The 19,793-nt window shown below is 52.5% G+C and overlaps 1 protein-coding gene across 2 annotated transcripts in view; it reads right to left on the bottom strand.

Annotated features, from left to right (window-relative positions):
• LOC102176695 (tyrosine-protein kinase ZAP-70) overlaps positions 3,566-19,793 on the bottom strand; it is a 32,028-nt gene continuing 15,800 nt past the window's right edge. For both annotated transcript variants that reach the window (XM_018054881.1, XM_018054882.1), the window contains 10 exons: positions 15,579-15,717; positions 15,397-15,478; positions 15,271-15,317; positions 15,004-15,055; positions 13,816-14,008; positions 13,106-13,312; positions 11,158-11,350; positions 10,926-11,066; positions 10,714-10,826; positions 3,566-5,885 (listed from right to left, as the gene is read on the bottom strand). In XM_018054881.1, the coding sequence (XP_017910370.1) occupies positions 5,762-5,885; positions 10,714-10,826; positions 10,926-11,066; positions 11,158-11,350; positions 13,106-13,312; positions 13,816-14,008; positions 15,004-15,055; positions 15,271-15,317; positions 15,397-15,478; positions 15,579-15,717 (1,291 nt within the window). In that variant the 3' untranslated portion in view covers positions 3,566-5,761. The remainder of the gene's footprint in view (positions 5,886-10,713; positions 10,827-10,925; positions 11,067-11,157; positions 11,351-13,105; positions 13,313-13,815; positions 14,009-15,003; positions 15,056-15,270; positions 15,318-15,396; positions 15,479-15,578; positions 15,718-19,793) is intronic.

Genomic DNA, 19,793 nt, shown 5'->3' with positions numbered 1-19,793 from the left:
TGTTCCCACAGCTTTGGGCAGCCCAGCCATTCCTCAAAAGGCCTCGAGAGCCCTGACTCATGATGAGAAGGTTCCCATGCATGAAAGCCTTAGAATGAGTCCCACCTGGGCCCAGCCAAGCTCATATCCACCACGAGAGCGGGCGTTACATGGGAGCCACGTTTGCAGACTGAGCTAGTCCATGCTCAGAGCCTTGTGTGTGCCCAACCCCAGAGCTTCCCGCCTCACTTGGAGTGAAGGCAAAATTCCGCACACTCTGCCCCCACCTTCCACCTGACCCACTCTGCTTAGCTGCACTGGCCTCCTTGTGCCCCAGGGCCTTTGCACGAGCTCTTCCCTCCTCCGGAACACTCTTCTCCCACCCTACCCGCCCAGATATCAGCGTGGCTAGGTTCTCCCCTGATGCTCACAGTCCTCTCGGTCCCCAGGGGAGAGTCCCTGCACCTGCCCAAAGTCTGTGGCTGAGACCCCTGACCCCATACACCCAAGGCCAGTCCAAGCACCCCCTGGACTCAGCCTTAAGGTTCAAAGGAAGGAGCTTGATCAAGGGTTCTCTGGCACACAGCATCCAGCTCTTTCACTCCATATGAACCTATGACTTCAGTCCAAGGACCAGGCTTCCTGGCAGGGGTCCCACCTCTTCCCCTGTGAGCAGGGTCCAGCTACAGCTGATCCATGTATACAGTAAGCGCTCAGCACGTGTGAGTGGAAAGAAGTGCAGGTGGGGAGATGGAAACAGAAATGTGGGCAGAACAGAGAGAGAAAAACAGAGAGAAGGAAAGACAGGGGGAGCTGATCTCCACTAACTACACCCCCAAGACAACACACACAACACCCAGACTGCAGCAGATAACAGCCAGAGGCCTGTAAGGGTGACTGCCCACAACACACACTCAGCCGCTCACTCAGCAGCTGGAACTCCCCAGGACCCCGCTAGACCCACCACCAGCCATGGGGGGAAAAGGCCCAACAGCAGCCAGGCTCCCCACACCAAAGACAAGGAATGAACACCCAGCGGCCAAGGACAAACACTGACCTCCCAAAGCTGGAGACAGCCACTGACCTCAAAAAGCCAAGGACAACTGACCTCCCAAAGCCAAGGACAGCTTCTGACCTCCCAAAGCAGAGTAAATGCTGACCTCCCCAAACCAAGGACAGCCACTGACGTCCCAGAGCCAAGAGCAAACGCTGACCTCCCAAAGCCAAGGACAGCCACTGACCTCCCAAAGCCAAGGACAGCCACTGACCTCCCAAAGCCAAGAACAAACGCTGACCTCCCAAAGCCAAGGACAGCCACTGACCTCCCAGAGCAGAGCAAACGCTGACCTCCCCAAACCAAGGACAGCCACTGACCTCCCAGAGCCAAGAGCAAATGCTGACCTCCCCAAACCAAGGACAGCCACTGACCTCCCAGAGCCAAGAGCAAACGCTGACCTCCCCAAACCAAGGACAGCCACTGACCTCCCAGAGCCAAGAGCAAATGCTGACCTCCCCAAACCAAGGACAGCCACTGACCTCCCAGAGCCAAGAGCAAACGCTGACCTCCCCAAACCAAGGACAGCCACTGACCTCCCAGAGCCAAGAAAAAACGCTGACCTCCCCAAACTGATGACGACCCTGACCTACCAAAGCTGATGACAACACTGACTCAACAGCCAGGGAACCACCCCACACAGCAACCAGAGCTTTGTACCAGCACAGTTACCCTGGATCTGTACAACTGCTTCCCCGGGACAGTCAGCCCTCCACAGCAATGCCAGGCTCCCCATTAAGAAGCCCCACATCCTTTACAGCCAAGCCCAGGAACAACTACCCCAGAGCCATTCAACAGCCAGACCCTCCCTGGCCTCCAACGCGCTCTCTTCTGAGTCCTCGAGCACAGCCCGCCCCCAGCCAGTGGTCGTGTAAGGACCCAAGATAACAGAGCGTTAGCAGAGCTGCTCGTAGCCTAGGACTGGCCTTTGGTCAGTGTCAGGGCCACGGTCCTGAATGACAGGAAAGCCCAGAGGCTGCGGCACGCAGACAGCTGAGCCGTGGGTGGGGGTCAGGGGGGTGGGGGTGACACCCACAGAAGGAGCAAAGAAAGAGGACAGAAAGAGGTCAGAGCCTGGTGATGAGAAAGGGCGAGAAGAGGGAAGAGGTGGCCCTCGCTGATCAGGGGGTCACAGCTGAGGCCCTTCCAAAGAGGAGCTCAGACTCTACACAGCAGCTGTGCTCGCCCCCTGCCCCTTCCCTGGGCAGCCCCTTCCCTCTCCTCCCAGGGCACTGAGGTCAGAGGAAGGAGAACCCAAGAGGAGAGGGGGGGACCTTCAGGGTTGAGAAGCCCAAAGATGGGAATCAACAGAGACCACAGTGGACAGAGAGATGGGGCAGAAAGAGAAGGGGGACGGCTGTAAGGGACTTAAGACAGAAGCTGAGACGGAGCCGAGGGGACGGTGTGAGGAGGACAAAGAGACTGACATAGGCAGACGGTGCCGGATGCCACCCCGAGAGCATCCTGAAGCCCCCAGAATGCCGGTGGGCTCAGCCAGGCCCGTGCCTACATGCGGGATTTCGCTCCCGGCTGTGTCCCACTGAATCCTGCGAGCCTTTTGTGGCCTCCGAGCGCCTCTGTATTGGAGGGCGTCACCAATACTTCCAGAAAGGTGACACCCAGGTCCCACCTGCATCTGGCAGCTTCCCCAGCGGGACCGACCCCACATACACACCTGGTGTCTTCCCAGGGACCAGAGGCCGGCTCAGGCCCAGAGGAGGTCACCAGAGGGCAAACAGCCCCACGGGGGAAGGCAAAGAGCGAGGAAGGTCCTCTGGGCCAGACACTTGGGTGGACCCACAGAAGAGGCCTGGGTTGGCCAGAGCCCCCTACATCTGAAGGGCTGGAGGAAGGGGAGGCCTTTCTCTCTTTTTTATTTCCCAGGACTCTCCCCTGCTCAAGCACCCTCCTTGTCTCCCCACTGCCTTTCAGGGTTTCTAATTCTTCAACCTGGATTTACCTTCCCTTTCTGGGCAAACCAGAGAGATTAAGTAACCTCCCCTAGTAACTTACTCATATTTTAAATACAGTAAGAGTTTTGTGGACATTAGTAAAATACTGAAAACCATTCAGGCAGAAGGAACAGGAATTACAAAGGCCCAGAGGCAAGCATTGACATCAATGTTTGGGGAACCCTGGAAGAGGTCAGAGCTGCTCACAGGAAAGACTCTTCAAGTGGTTGTGGAGGGAATGGATTGCACGGCACAGGACTAGGGGGCTGTGAGACCAGGCGGGGAGTTGTGAGTTCTGCTCCAGGCAAAAGATAACTCAAATAGGGCAGCAGGTGAGAGCCAGGTTTCAGAAGCTGAGCCACCGTGGCTTGGGGAACACCGCCATCTCGTGGTATCTTTGTGAAACTACACCTTCTGTCACTGGCTCCAACCGTCATTTATTGCGAGCACAACAGCGTTCTCCAGCCTAACCCACTCAGTGCACATGAGTTTGAGCAATCTCTGAAAAATAGTGAAGGACAGGGGAGCCTGGCCTGCTGCAGTCCATGCGGTCACAAAGAGTCAGACACGACTCAGCAACTGAACAACAGCATTCTCCAGTGTATTTGACACCCAGGGTGATCACTTGTTTCTCCCCACAAAGTATTTTCAGCAATAATTACAACATGAAACAATAATAATGACCATAAAAGAAATGCAGACAGCGAAAATGTTTTCCCTTGTGATATAATACTTTATGTAACAATGTAAATAATTATCCAGGAATAACAAGTAAACAAATAATGAAACTAAAATACCTGCAAACAGTATAACTTGGGAAGCCACAAAATAGTACTATTGATGGAACTTTTCTTGATTTGTTCATTCATTTGAAAAGTTAAAAAACAATTTTTGCATTTTAATGGTGTTAAAGTCAGTAATACAGTTTATGAACTAATATATACATTTACCAAATAAAAGAATATATCGCATGGTTTGCAAGCCTTCACGGCTTTAAATTTTAAAAACAAAAATCTCCAAGTGGGTGCACAAAATGACAAAACGGAGGTAATTCAAGTTTGTGTCTTTATCTTTACAATTGCTGTGCTCTCCTTGACTGTTGTCAATCTTTGCAGGAAGATACAGTCTGGCAGGGCTTGGAAACCCTCAAACAATTCCAAACGATGACAGATTTACTCTCCAAACAAACACAGAGCTGAGAGTTTGTGTGTCTGGGGTTGACTGTAAAACTGGGAGTTCTCTCAACTACCTTGCAGATAAAATGCAAAGTTCATGAAAGAATATGCTAACATGAAGCTTACACGTAATCATTACAACTCCATAAGCGGTAAAAATCAGAGTGAGGTCTATACCTAAGTTAATAATCCCAACCTCAATTTCCTGGTTTCGACAATGCACCCACATCACCAAGGTTTCGGGGCCGCCTCCTGGGTGCCCCCTGCCCGCCCCCGCCCACCCAGGTCTCGGGCTCAGCCTCCACACAATCCCGAAGCCCCAGTCCCCCCACCCGCACCCTATAGTTCTACAAAAAAATCCTCTGACTTTCTAGAGCTCCACAAACAAAAAGAAAGAAAATCTATCTTCCCCGAAGCCGCAGAAAATCTCCTGGCCTCTCCCTGGTATTGAGGGGGATTCATGGCCGCCCTGGAGCCCTCGGCTCTTTGAGGCCAGGGAACTGAGCCTGGGGCCAACTGCAGCTGAGGATGAGGGGGAGTGAGTCCAGAAAAGACAGGCAGGGACCTGGCTCGGTTTCACCCACCGGGTGGATTCTGAGCTCCAGCACCCCAAATTTCTGCGTGGGGAAGCTGAGGCAGCGAGGGCCTGGAGACGGGTCTTCTCTGGAGCAGGATTGAGCTGGGACTGAGTCCACAAATGGGGCATCAGGTTGATAAAGATTCCCAGCTGCGACTGCCTGGGCCGAGGGAAGAGGGGAGGCAGCTGAGTAGGCGGGACAGAATGCTGGAATCACCTGAAGTGAAGTCACTCAGTTGTGTCCGACTCTTTGCGACCCCGTGGACTGTAGCCCACCAGGCTCCTCCGTCCATGGGATTCTCTGGGCAAGAATACTGGAGTGGGTTGCCATTTCCTTCTCCAGGAATCATCTGAAGAGACTTTAAAAGCGTGGGTTGGAGCGTGGCTGGGGGAGGTGCCAGCAGGGTGTTTAAGTTTCTGCAGGCGACGGCTCACATGCAGTGAACACGGGCAGCGCCTATTTCACGCCGTCCACGAAGGTCAGCAGTGCCCCTGGCCCCTCAGCCCCTAGGCTCACCTCCCACAGACCCCCGACTCACAGGAATATGTTCCCAGGGCAGAGGGGTGGGAAAACCAGCCCCCCAGACCCACACAAAAACAGCTGCTTCAGGCAATTCTCAAGGACCCCTTGCATTGACCCTTTCCTGGTCCTCCCAGCCCCACCCCAGAAAGAGGAGGGATCCCAAACAAGGGAGAAGCTGGAGTTTATTCCAATGATTCCAGGTCTTACAGCCTGAGGACTCCCAGAGTCTGCCTTTCTGGACCCAGAGGAAGGAGGGTCCCGGCTGTAAGCAACAACCCCTCAGCTCAGGGATCCCCCGTAGATTCCAGTCCAGGACCATCTTCCCCAGGTCTTGCTTCCTCCCCCAGCCAGAGGGGCCAGGTGACCGGGCTGGGAATACTAGACCAGCGTGGGCCAGAGAGAAGCTGAGCCGGGCCCAGCCTGGAGGTCCTGGGAGAGAGCTGAGGGCACAAGAGAAAAAGCTGGGGGCGTGGGGGCCTCAGGCCCTGGGCGGGGTGGCGCTCAGGGACACGCAGCCTGAACCCCATTTCCACAAGCGGCGGGCTCCTCTGCCTTGCTCGCCAAGCTGTAGTAGTAGTTGCGCATGCGCTGTTCAACGGTGGCGAAGTCCGGGCGGTCCTCCCACCTGTGAGGGGTAGCGGAGATCCAGGCGGCTGACCACACCCCCAGACCCCAACTTCAGCTTGTGGGTGGGCATGCACGAGGCTCAGAAAGCACTGGGGCAGGGGTAATTGGGTGATGGGGGGCGGGGGGAAATCTGCGTGAAGGCGATTCAGGGGTTGCCCTCTGGCATAAGAGGACTGACATCTGACATACAGGATGGACAGGAAGCGTCCTCACTGCTGAAGACTTAGAAATGAGAGCTCACCGAGTGTTGGGGTGACAACTTGACTCCAGGAAGCTGGGACACTGAGTGCATGTGTATTGGGGCAGGGTACTTGGGTGCTAGGTGTGGGCTCACATGGATGCAAGTATGCTGCCCGGGATGGAAAGGAATATTGGAGTGTGGAGGGGGGTTGGTTCATCTAGTGGAGATTCCAGGTATTAATGTGTGAAATATCCATGAATTGTGTTGGAGTGTTAGACACTAGTCTCTTTGGATATTGAGGTGTTGGTGTATTGAGCGTTTCCTGATAGAGGCTGGCTTAATATATATTGGAGTAGGAATGGTCTAATCATTTCTTATTAATTTATCATCAATTTGTTTTTCAGTCGCACAGTCCTGCCCGACTCTTTGCAACCCCATGGACAGCAGCACGCCAGGTTTCCCTGTCCTTTACCATCATCCAACATAAATAGGGATCTACTTATTGGATTGGCCGAGAGGAGCTACCCCATGTTGAAGGAGTGGCGGCTGCGCGGGCGCAGGAGGGCTGAGAGGAGCTATTCCATGTTTAAGGTCAGGAGGGGCGGCCATGAGGAGATACCCCTCGTCCAAGGTAAGGAGCAGCAGCTGCGCTTTGCTGGAGCAGCCATGAAGAGATACCCCACGTCCAAGGTAAGAGAAACCCAAGTAAGACGGTAGGTGTTAGGAGAGGGCATCAGAGGGCAGACACACTGAAACCATAATCACAGAAAACTAGCCAATCTGATCACACGGACCACAGCCTTGTCTAACTCAATGGAACTAAGCCATGCTGTGTGGGGCCACCCAAGACGGATGGGTCATGGTAGAGAGGTCTGACAGAATGTGGTCCACTGGAGAAGGGAATGGCAAACCACTTCAGTGTTCTTGCCTTGAGAACCCCATGCTGCTGCTGCTGCTGCTGCTGCTAAGTCACTTCAGTCGTGTCCAACTCTGTGCGACCCCATAGACAGCAGCCCAACAGGCTCCCCCGTCCCTGGGATTCTCCAGGCAAGAACACTGGAGTGGGTTGCCATTTCCTTCTCCAATGCATGAAAGTGAAAGTGAAGTCACTCAGTTGTGTCCGATTCTTCACGACCCCATGGACTGCAGCCTACCAGCCTCCTCCGTCCATGGGGTTTTCCAGGCAAGAATACTGGAGTGGGGTGCCATCGCCTTCTCCAGAGAACCCCATGAACAGTATGAAAAAGCAAAATGATAGGATACCAAAAGAGGAACTCCCCAGGTCAGTAGGTACCCAATATGCTACTGGAGATCAGTGGAGAAATAACTCCAGAAAGAATGAAGGGATGGAGCCAAAGCAAAAACAGTACCCAGTTGTGGATGTGACTGGTGATAGAAGCAAGGTCCGAAGCTGTAAAGAGCAATATTGCATAGGAACCTGGAATGTTAGGTCCATGAATCAAGGCAAATTGGAAGTGGTCAAACAGGAGATGGCAAGAGTAAACGTCAACATTCTAGGAATCAGAGAACTAAGATGGACTGGAATGGGTGAATTTAACTCAGATGACCATTATATCTACTACTGTGGGCAGGAATCCCTTAGAAGAAATGAAGTAGCCATCATGGTCAACAAAAGCATTCAAAATCTAGTGCTTGGATACAATCTAAAAAATGACAGAATAATCTCTGTTCGTTTCCAAGGCAAACCATTCAATATCACAGTAATCAAGCCTATGCCCCAACCAGTAACGCTGAAGAAGCTGAAGCTGAACGGTTCTAGGAAGACCTACAAGACCTTTTAGAACTAACAGCCAAAAAAGATGTTCTTTTCATTATAGGGGACTGGAATGCAAAAGTAGGAAGTCAGGAAACACCTGAAGTAACAGGCAAATTTGGCCTTGAAGTAAAGAATGAAGCTGGGCAAAGGCTAAGAGTTTTGCCAAGAGAACGCACTGGTCATAGCAAACACCCTCTTCCAACAACACAAGAGAAGACTCTACACATGGGCATCACCAGATGGTCAACACTGATCAGACTGATTATATTCTTTGCAGCCAAAGATGGAGAAGCTCTATACAGTCAGCAAAAACAAGACTGGGAGCTGACTGTGGCTCAGATCATGAACTCCTTATTGCCAAATGCAGACTTGATTGAAGAAAGTAGGGAAAACTGCTAGACCATTCAGGTATGACCTAAATCAAGTCCCTTATGATTATACAGTGGAAGTGAGAAATAGATTTAAGGGACTAGATCTGATAGAGTAAAGAAATAGAAGAAAACAACAGAATGGGAAAGACTAGAGATCTCTTCAAGAAAATTAGAGACACCAAGGGAACATTTCATGCAAAGATGGGGTCGATAAAGGACAGAAATGGTATGGACCTAACAGAAGCAGAAGATATTAAGAAGAGGTGGCAAGAATACACAGAAGAACCGTACAAAAAAGATCTTCATGACCCAGATAATCACGATGGTATGATCACTCACCTAGAGCCAGACATCCTGGAATGTGAAGTCAAGTGGGCCTTGGAAAGCATCACTATCAACAAAGCTAGTGGAGGGGATGGAATTCCAGTTGAGCTATTTCAAATCCTGAAAGACGATGCTGTGAAAGTGCTGCACTCAATATGCCAGTAAATTTGGAAACCTCAGCAGTGGCCACAGGACTGGAAAAGGTCAGTTTTCATTCCAATCCCAAAGAAAGGCAATGCCAAAGAATGCTCAAACTACTGCACAATTGCACTCATCTCACACACTAGTAAAGTAATGCTCAAAATTATCCAAGCCAGGCTTCAGCAATACGTGAACCATGAACTTCTAGATGATCAAGCTGGTTTTAGAAAAGGCAGAGGAACCAGAGATCAAATTGCCAACATCCGCTGGATCATGGAAAAAGCAAGAGAGTTCCAGAAATACATCTATTTTATGGACTATGCCAAAGCCTTTGACTGTGTGGATCACTATAAACTGTGGAAAATTCTGAAAGAGATGGGAATACCAGACCACCTGACCTGCCTCTTGAGAAACCTGTATGCAGGTCAGGAAGCAACAGTTAGAACTAGACATGGAACAACAGACTGGTTCCAAATAGGAAAAGGAGTACGTCAAGGCTCTATATTGTCACCCTGCTTATTTAACTTATATGCAGAGTACATCATGAGAAATACTGGTCTGGAGGAAGCACAAGCTGGAATCAAGATTGCTAAGAGAAATATCAATAACCTCAGATATGCAGATGACACCACCCTTATGGCAGAAAGTGAAGAGGAACTAAAAAGCCTCTTGATGAACATGAAAGAGGAGAGTGAAAAAGTTGGCTTAAACCTCAACATTCAGAAAACGAAGATCATGGCATCTGGTCCCATCACTTCATGGGAAATAGATGGGGAGACAGTGGAAACAGTGTCAGACTTTACTTTGGGGGGCTCCAAAATCACTGAAGATGGTGATTGCAGCCAGAAAATTAAAAGACGCTTACTCCTTGGAAAGAAAGTTATGACCAACCTAGATAGCATATTCAAAAGCAGAGACATTACTTTGCTGACTAAGGTCCATCTAGTCAAGGCTATGGTTTTTCCTGTGGTCATGTATGGATGTAAGAGTCGGACTGTGAAGAAAGCTCAGTGCAGAAGAACTGTGGTGTTGGAGAAGACTCTTGAGAGTCCCTTGGACTGCAAGGAGATCCAACCAGTCCATCCTAAACAAAATCAGTCCTGGATGTTCATTTCATTGGAAGGACTGATGTGGAAGATGAAACTCCAATCCTTTGGCAACTTCATGTGAAAAGACCCTGATGCTGCAAGGGATTGGGGGCAGGAGGAGAAGGGGACGACAGAGGATGAGATGGCTGGATGGCATCACTGACTCAGTGGACATGAGTTTGGGTAGGCTCCAGGAGTTGGTGTTGGACATGGGAGGCCTGGCGTGCTGCGATTCATGGGGTCACAAAGAGTCGGACACGACTGAGCGACTGAACTGATTTATTGGATTGCTTGGATGTCTGGGTGTCAGTGTGACAGGTGTTGTCCTGTGGAATAACTGACGCTGGGACAGTAAAGGGATCAAATACTGGAATGCCTAAGCACTGCATGATTAGTGAAGGGTGACAGCTTGTTTGGGTGCATGTTACTTGTGCCTGGAAGTGGAGATACTGATGATGTTAGGGGTTAGGGTGTTCAAGCACTAGACTTCAACCAGATGGAGGTGGGGGATATTGAATATTTGGGGGCTTCAGTGTTGACCTGAATGGGCAACTATGTGTTGGCTGATGGGGAAGAGGAATTATATTATACAATGGAACATTACCCCATGCCCTCAGTATTGGTGTCATATTTTGGGTAATAGTACTGACTTGTTTGAATCTTGCAGGCTTGCTTGAGTGCTGGCTGAGGGGGACTGAGGTTTTAGATGCTGGAGCCCTGGGTGTCCACAGGTAGGGTGTTGGGGTGCTAGAGCATTGTAGGGTCTACGTGTTGAAGAGCTGAACACAAACGCAGGGGAGTAAAGGTGCTGTGGGTTGGAAAGGCCAAGAACTGTGTGGGTCTTTGGCTGGGAAGAGTGATGCTTGACTGTTGGACACCACAACCTCCTGCCCCAGGCCCAGGTGTCGATTCAGCCAGGTACCTTCCCACCCGCTGGCACTCACTTGTAGGTCCAGCAATCGCTCATGAGCTTGTACATCTCCGGGGGACACTCTGGTGGGCACTCCATCCGCTTGCCCTGCTCGATGAAGGCCATGACCTCCGGGCCCTTCATCTTCTGCTCAAGCCAAAGTCAAGGGCACGCGTGAGTAATCAGGGCTCCCTCCCCCAGGCCCCCTTCCCACCCAGCCAACCACCCGCCTCTGCCCATGCCTGCCTTGTAGGGCTTCTGCCCGTAGGAGAAGGCCTCCCACATGGTGACCCCATAGCTCCAGACGTCGCTGCGGCTGGAGAACTTGCGGAAGTTGATGCACTCGGGCGCATACCACTTGAGCGGCCACTTCCCGGCTGAGCGGGCCTGGGAGCCAGGAGATAATGCTGAGCGAGGGCTCGGGGGCCCTCCACCCCCAAGCCCCCTCCACCTGGGCATCCCAGGGCCGGGGGCTCACGGTGTAGTAGCTGTCGTCGGCACCCAGGGCCTTGGAGAGCCCGAAGTCGCTGATCTTGGCGTAGTGCCGGTTGACCAGCAGGACATTGCGGGCCGCCAGGTCACGATGCACAAAGTTTTTCTCTTCCAGGTACTTCATCCCCATAGACACCTGGTGCAGCAGCTCTGCCACATTGCTGACGGGGATCTCCTCCCTAATGAGGGGAAGAAGGGAGCAGCTGGGAGAGGACGCCAAGTCCCCAAGGGGGCAAAGCCCAAGTCTGATCCAGCTGAGCCTCTGTTCAACAGGAGCTTCTTGTGCACCCACTTTGTGCTAAACATGGGGCGGGGACACACCCAGTGTGTGAACAAAACAGGCACAAACTTTTGCCCTCATTCAGGCTTTAAATTCTACCCACCATGATCCCCAAACTTAATACATTTGCCTGCATACCCTGTGTGCCCTCAGGGAGTCTCCTGGGCATCTCTAAAATAATAAAGTCAAGCTCCTGATTGTTCACAGGTACACACACACAGACACACACACACACACACACCCCTTTCATCTTTTCATGTACTCAAGCCTTGCCCTCAGCGCCTCTTCTTCACACACAATAGTCAATCTATGAGCAAACCCTGGCTGCTCTGCCTTCAGAATTCCTCCAGTACTCCCCAACTTCTCTCCACGTCTGCTTCTGCCACCTGGACCAGCCCCCATCATCACCAGCCTAGACCTGAACAGCCCCCTCTGTCCTCACCCACCACGGCCTGTCCCTCACACACTGGACTCAGGCCCTGCCTCTCCTCCTCTGCTCACAGCCCCCACAGCTCCCACCTCACTCAGGGTAAATGTCCGAGTCCTCCCCATAGCCAACAAGGTCATGCACCATCCACCTTGTCACACCCCCGCCCATATCACCTCCCCGCTCTCCTGCACTCCTCTGCTTCACCCTCAGGGCCCAAACCCATGGTTCCTCCGCCACCCCAGGCGCCTCAGGGCCTTTGCACCAACCGCCCACTCTTGCCCTACAGCTGCACTCGGCTGCCTCCCTCAGTTTGCAGAAACCTCACATTCTCACTTCTCACCTCCCAGCCTGACACTATATACTTTATTATAATTATTATTAAAGCCTCTCTTCCTCAACCAGAATAAGGGCAAAGAACTTTGTCTCTCTCTTCAGTGATAATCCCAAGTGTTGGTAATAGTCCCTGACACAGAGAAATTGCCCAGAAACACCTGTGGAATAACTGAGTACCTGAGCTGGGACCCATGAAGGCATGTGCTCCAGCGAGAGTGCGGTTTAAAGGTCACATGCCTCCATGAATGTAAAAGATTCTGTCATAAGGGTAAGAGTTTGAGGCATAAGGAAACCAAATGAAACTGCAATTCCTTTGTATTAGAGGTAGGCCAAATTTTTTTCTCTAAAAGACCGGAGAGCAAGTATTTCAGCCTTTGCAGGACACATACAGTCTCTGTCACATAGTCCTTTTTTTTTTTTTCTGGAGACCTTTGAAAATGCAAAACCAGGCTATACAAAACAAACCTGGCTGCAGTTTTCTGACCCTGCTTTTCGGTCAAAGACAATCAGCCATCACAGTGGATCTTGAATTGGCAGAGAGAGCTGGGGTGGCTGAAGCAACAGAGCTAATACTTACAAAGCTCCTACAAGGAGTGCTAGGCCCTGTTCTGAGCACTTTATAAATATCAACTCATCTGATTACAAGGGCCCCTGGAGGGGGCATCGCAGGTTTTCAAACGAAGAAACTGAGAGACAGAAGAATTCAGAGGCCTGCCTGGAGTCACAAGAGTGAGTGGCGCGCTGAGACTCAAACCCAAGACCTGTCAGGGGCGTAAGTGTGGGCAGCAGGCGCAAACGTGTCTACGAACGTGAGGAAATGAGTGTGGAGCACACCTCTGGGTGGACAGGCTCAGCCCCCAGTCCCAGACGCCCGCCAGCCCAGGGGCTCACTTCTTCCCGACCAGGAATTTGTGCAGGGGCCCGCCGCCGGCCATCTCCATGACCAGCATGAGGGCCTCGGCCTGGCAGACCCCGATGAGCCGCACGATGTAGGGGTTGTCCAGCTGGTGCATGATCTGCGCCTCCCGCATCATCTCGTCCTTGTCCCCCTTCTCCGTGCTCTGTTTCAGCACTTTGATGGCCACGTCGATCTGCTTCCTGCCGCGGCACAGGGAGGGGCACCGCCTGAGCCCGCACGGGCCTGGACCACTCACTCCCTCATCCCCACCGGACCTGCCTCTCTTCTCCCCAGACTCACGTAGTGGCTACTGTGCTCTGCTGCCTAGACCTCCCCGTCACTCAGAGCTCACAGCCTAGCCCCTCACCAAAAAGAACCGGTTCAGTTTCACCCTCCCAAGGGGCAGCCTATATCCAATGACCTGCATGTATCCAATGGCTAATCAATGGAGGACGCGAGGGTTGGCCCCTCTGCAGCTCCCCTGCGATCAGCCAAGGACTCCATCGCAACTGCAGCTAGCTCAAACTCTCTCTGCCCCTAGCCAGCTCCTCTCACTCCCTCCCGGGACTGTCCTGAACTCTCCCAGGTAAGGCCCCCTCACAGTCAATCTGAAGCCTCATCCTGGCTCCACCCCACAAGGCCTGGAGAGGCCAAGCCCCTCTGCCCCACCCACAGTGGTTCCCCAGCCAAGGTGGGAGCTTACTTGCGCATACGGTAGACGCCCTGGCGAACTGAACCAAAGTTGCCACAGCCAAGTTCGATGTCAGCCATGAGGAGGTTCTCACGCTTCAGGAAGAGCTTCTTGTTTTTGAGCTCCTCGGGGTCACTGTAGGGGCTCTCATAGACACTGGTGTCCATGGGCATCGTTTGCGGCTTCTCTGAGGACACTAACCGCGCTGGGCACACACACAGGTGTGCACTCCCAAGTCAGGAGCAGGGGAAGGGACGGGGTGGGAGGAGGACAGGGCAGCCTTGGCGGCCCCCAGGCACACGTCGCACCGTGCAGGGCGTGTGTGTGTGTGCACACGTGCACTTGTGTGTGCTCCTGGTCGCACCAACTGTGAAGCCACATCTAATGTGCACATGTAATGTGTGTACTGGCTAGTGTGTGCACAGATACGTGGCCCTGTGTGTTCACACATGTGCACCCACAAACTCTCTCACCCATGCCTCGGTGTGTGATAGGGGTCCTAAAGTGTGTGTACACAAGGGACCATTAGTGTGCCAGCTGCAGTGTGCACATCTGTGTGTGTGCACTGACGTGTGTGTGCACTGACATGTGTGCACATGTGTCGTGCCCATCCTTGTCTACGTATGAACCACACAGCCATGCAGACAAGGACTCCAGGTGAATCTCTGTGTGCACAGGCTTGCATTCATACGTGAAACACACGAGCGTCTGTGGCAGGCATGTTAGGTATGTGGGCTGTGGCGTCTGTCTTCCTCGGTTCAAAGCCCAGCTCCACCCTGGCCCGCTGTGGGACCTGACAGTCCCTGCCCTCCTCTCTCTTCTGTAAAATGAGAATAATGACTATGACCGTCTCTCGTGGTTTGTTAGAGGATTCTGCAAAGCTCATGCACTCAGTGTGCTAGAGCATGGATGGCACAGAGTAGGTGCTGAATGGATGTGTTTCTATACCCGAGGCTGCCTGGGCACGGCCAGGTGTACCCCTCTGTGTGTCAGCATGCCCCCGGGCACATGCACGCAGGTGGGCGTGATGCGTATGCCCACGTGGACACCTGCAGGCACGCTCTGTACCCAGGGCAACCCAGCCCACTGCCCGAGGTCAGGCCTGGCCTAGGCCCCTCCCCGACACACCCCAGGGCCTAGCCAGGATCCCGATCTCAGCCTGACACGAACCCCCACACACCCTCACCTCTGCCGGCTCACCTGGTTCAGGGGTGTATCCATCTGAGTTGAGAGTGTCAATCCGTCTCTGAGGCTAAAGGCCATGGGGTCAGCAGGGCCTGAGCTGAGAGCACCCAGCCCCTCTCATGGGCCCACATCCTCTGAGGACTCCCAGGGACAGTGCTGGGGGGCCCTCTTCTGTTCCATGGCAGCCCCACTCTTCCCTGCCACACCCCACCCTGGGAACAGGACCCATCGCCCACTGTGCTCCATCCCCAAGGCCCCAACCCTGGGAGGCCCCTGACTCACCTGGGTGAATGTGGACGGGTGGGCGGGGAGTGTAGGAGCAGCGGCCCCTGGGGGAGCCGAAGGGACAGTGAGGAGGTGGACTGTGGTCTCCCAGCCCCTGCCCCCCGCCACTGCCGCCCCACTCACCTGAGCTGGCACTGCTGTTGGGACAGGCCTCCTTCAGGCAGTAGATGAGTCCATCAGCCTTCAGCTTCAGGTACTCCACCAGCTATGGAGGGTGGGGTCAGGGCTGGGACTCCCCTCTTCCCCAGGAGCCTGAGCACCCCCAAACAGCCTCTCCCCTACAACAGGGCGGGTGAGTGGCTTACCTGCCACAGTGTGTCAAATTTGGTCCCCTCGGGAATGCAGTATTTGCCCGCCTTGTCCTGGCTGATGAGGTAGTGGTACACAGTTTTCCCATAGATCAGAGACAGCGCGTACGTGCCCGGCTCTTTCCGGGGTCTCAGCCTGGCAGGAGGAGGAGGGGGTGTCACCCCAACAACCAGCCAGGCCCCTGGTGGTTCCCTCCTAATGGAACTCAGTTCCCACACATACACCGTACAGGCTCTGCACCCCAGAGCCTCATGGAGAAGTGGCAGGGGTTGTGGGAACCAAGGTCAGGCCCCACTCGACCTCCAGAGCTACTGGTAAGAGACTCTGGGTGGGGCTGGGGGAGGGGCACCGGGGCACCAGAGAAGAGGAGAACCATGTTCATAGTCATCCAAGCACAGGCAGGGGGCCATCCGCAGGGGAACATTGGACCACCCGTGGTGGATTTTCAGCCCTATATAGCCTAATACCCAGCCACCCCAGCTGGATACTTGGCCATTCAGGGGGCAACACTTGGCTATACACTAGGGACGCCTGGTTCTCAGTGGCCCAACATCTCGCCACCCATGGCCACAAGAGGGTGGGGGAAGACAGCTGGCCACTCATGGTGGGATATTTTTCCATCTGTAGCGGACACAGAGTCACTCATGGGGGACACACAGCCTTAAGACCATTCTCCTGGGGAGGCAAAGCTATTTCTATACATTGAGCGATAAAGGTAAGCACAGGTCCATGGCTAGGTCATAGGGCTGCTGCTGCTGCTGTTGCTAAGTTGCTTCAGTCGTGTCCGATTCTGTGCGACCCCATAGACGGAACCCCATGTCCCTGGGATTCTCCAGGCAAGAACACTGGAGTGGGTTGATTGCCTTCTCCAATGCATGAAAGTGAAAAGTGAAAGTGAAGTCGTTCAGTCATGCCTGACTCTTAGTGACCCCATGGACTGCAGCCTACCAGGCTCCTCAGTCCATGGGATTTTCCAGGCAAGAGTACTAGAGTGGGGTTGCCATTGCCTTCTCCAGATCACAGGGCACCTTCATACAAATCAGAACAAGTCACCTCATCATCACAATAGACTCATCAATTATAACAGATGGCCTTTAACAGAAGGAGACCCTTGATTGTACTCTTCTGGAAGTTTGCCAAAATAAATGTTAAAATCTTCCATGTCTATGAATGGGAATGGAGCCCGTCAAAGATGGGGTCTTCATGCAGTAAGAACCTGTCCGACCACACACATGGATGTGCATGGATGCACACAGACGCACAGGCCAGTTTAGGGTGCTCTGCACCCTCCCATCCCGTGGTAAAACTAGTCAGCATCCTGGCACAAGGTTAAGTGTAGGTTTCCAGCAGAGGAGGGAGGGCAGCCGTTCCTGGGGTCTCTGGCACTGTGGAAGTTGTGGACAACTGACGAATAATCTAGAGGATTGAGCTGAGTTACACAAGAGTCGGCCAGCAGCACGCAACAGGAAACAGTCACGGGATAACCCATGTGGGTACCCTCAGACTGCACACTCCCAGGGCTTGGGTCCTGCCCGTGGACAGCCATTCAGGGGACAAATATTTACTAAGTGTTGAGCACATGCCAGACACCGTTCTAAGGGCAGGAGTCCAGTGGTGAACAAGACAGATGCGAGTTCACCTTGCAACCCTTTCTTAGGCCAAAGGGACAGAGAAATATCCCTTAAATCCCCATGGCAAAACCTGAGGGAAGAATGGAGGGGTGACTGTGAATATCCCATCCATTCCCAGATAGTAAGTTCCCAAAAGAACAATTCAATGAAGGCTGACATGGTTCCCAGGCCAGCTCACAACATTCGGGGACACCTGGAGAGACAGGAAACAGGTATGTTGGGGGGCAGCAAGGGGGACCAAAGTCAAGGAAGAGAACCCTACAACAAACTGAAAAATGCAAGTGTCCCACAGAAAGAAAGGAGCTTCCATAACTAGACTGGCAGGCTGGCCTGGAGGTAATGGCCTCTAATTTCTAGTGCTCTCCGTTTGAGAAGTGAAAATACGTCATAAGTCCAAACTCTTAAGATTTTTGAACTGACAACAAACTCAGTGCCCAGCCACTGACCTGCAAACATGTGTGGAATATTGGGGAAAAAAAATACAGCCACAATATTGGGCATTTCTTCCCATCAACAGATGGACTCTAGTTCTGTATGTTTCAAATCAGGGCTTGACCACATGACCTGCTGTGGCCAATAAAATATTAGTAAACAGGACACAGGAAGAGGCTTGAAAAGTGGTTGAGCACTGGGGCTTGCCTGCCCTTTCTTGCTTTTCCTGTTAACCCTGCAACCACCACAGGAATGAGTCCTTGCTAGCCTGTTGGAGGAGCCACACAAAGAAGAACCAAGGCACCCCAGCCTGCCAACTGCCAGACTTGTGAGTGAGTCCGTCCCACACCTTCCAGCGCCAGCAACCCTCCAGTTGTGACCACACAAACAAGTGCAAAAGAAACCAGCTAAAGAACCACCCAGCCGGACTAAGCCCAAAGAGCCAACCCACTGAATCAAGGATGAATCAACAACTGGTGTTTTAAGCTACAGCACTTTAGGTTTGTTTGTTACACAGCAAAGGCTGACTGATACACTGTCTTTGGGACGAGACATGAGCGTTCACAAAAGAGCAGCCGCCAGTCCCATATAGGCAAAGACACTGGGGTGTTCACCAAATACATTTCAATACCACAAATTCTACTTTGTTTACCAAAAATCCACCAGTTGACGGCAGTTCTCTGTCCTTGAAGTTCAAACCTGAACTTAAAAACTAGAGGTACAGGCTAACACATCAACTTCTAGCTCCACCTTTAAAATGAAATATAGAGGGCTGCCCTGGTGACACAGTGGTAAAGAATCCGCCTGCCAATACAGGAGACTCAGGTTTGCTCCCTGAGTTAGGAAGACCCCACACGGCACGGAGCAATAAGCCAGTGCGCCACAACGATTGAGCCTGTGCTCTGGAGCCTGGGAGCTGCAACTGCCGAGCCCACATGCCCCAGCTGCTGAAGCCCAGGCTCCCTAGGGCCTGCACTCTGCAACAAGAGGAGCCACCGCCAGGAGAAGGCCACGCGCCACAGCGGAGAGCAGCCCCGCTCTTTGCAGCTAGAGAAAAGCCCGTGCAGCCACGAGGACCCAGCACGGCCAAAAACAGACAAATATTTACCAAATAATACATGGAGCCTGATAACGGTGATAGAAATAAGCTGCCATTTATGAGTATACTTGCTCAGCTCTTCAGTATTTGTCCTTTCATCTCACCACGTTCTCCACAAGATACCCACCTTGTGCTATAATTACCCCCATTTTGCACATGAGGAAGCTGAGGTTCAAGGAGATTACAGCTCTTGCCTCAACTCCACAGTTGGTTTGGGATGGAGCCAGGATGTAAACCCATTTCTGACCCTACAATTGATTGCTGCATGGGACTGACACCCTCGCCTTGTAACAGATTCTCTGTGCACCTCCAGCAAGTTGCTTCTCCTCTGTGTACCTCAGTTTCCTCACATGTAAAATGAAAGAACAGAGCTGACTCAGATGTTCTTATCCTGAAAAGGGCTCCAAAAATGAGGTTCAGGATTAACCATGATCTCATATAAGTGTGAACCACTCAGTTGTGTCTGACTCTTTGTGACCCCATGGACTGTAGCCCGCCAGGCTCCTCTGTCCACAGGATTCTTCAGGCAAGAATACTGGAGTGAGTTGCCATGCCCTTCGCTAGGGATTCTTCCCAACCCAGGGATCGAACCTGCATCTCCTCACTGCAGGCAGATTCTTCACGGTTTGAGCCACCAGGGAAGCCCATGATCTCATGTAACTGTCTGCAAAAATCTCTGGGGGTAAACATGTGTTGGGGATTATGAGTAGCGTTCAGCTTCAGTACAATTCCCAAAGGGGCCTGTGGTCTATTAAGAAACACTTAATGATATAGTCTTCAAGGCCCTTTCCAGGGTTCAGGTGTCTTTTTCAGTTGAATCAATCAGGACCACAAATGCTGCAGTGAGCTTTGGCAGCAAAGAGCATTCGGTATAATTCCATCCATTTGCCAGCAGCTCTGAACATTGGTCAGTGATAAGTATGGCCCTGGTCTTGATTCCTGGCCACAGGGGCCTGTGACTTTCCATCACACCTGCACCCTCTTGCAGAACCAGACCAGTCCTGGGCTTATCCCCGGCATCATGATGAACCGGGGTGTTCCTTCATGAG

The sequence above is a fragment of the Capra hircus genome, chromosome 11, assembly GCF_001704415.2.
Source record: "Capra hircus breed San Clemente chromosome 11, ASM170441v1, whole genome shotgun sequence".
Lineage (NCBI taxonomy): Eukaryota > Metazoa > Chordata > Mammalia > Artiodactyla > Bovidae > Capra > Capra hircus.
Note: the sequence above shows the minus strand (reverse complement) of the source record. Positions and strands in the feature narration are given on the sequence as shown.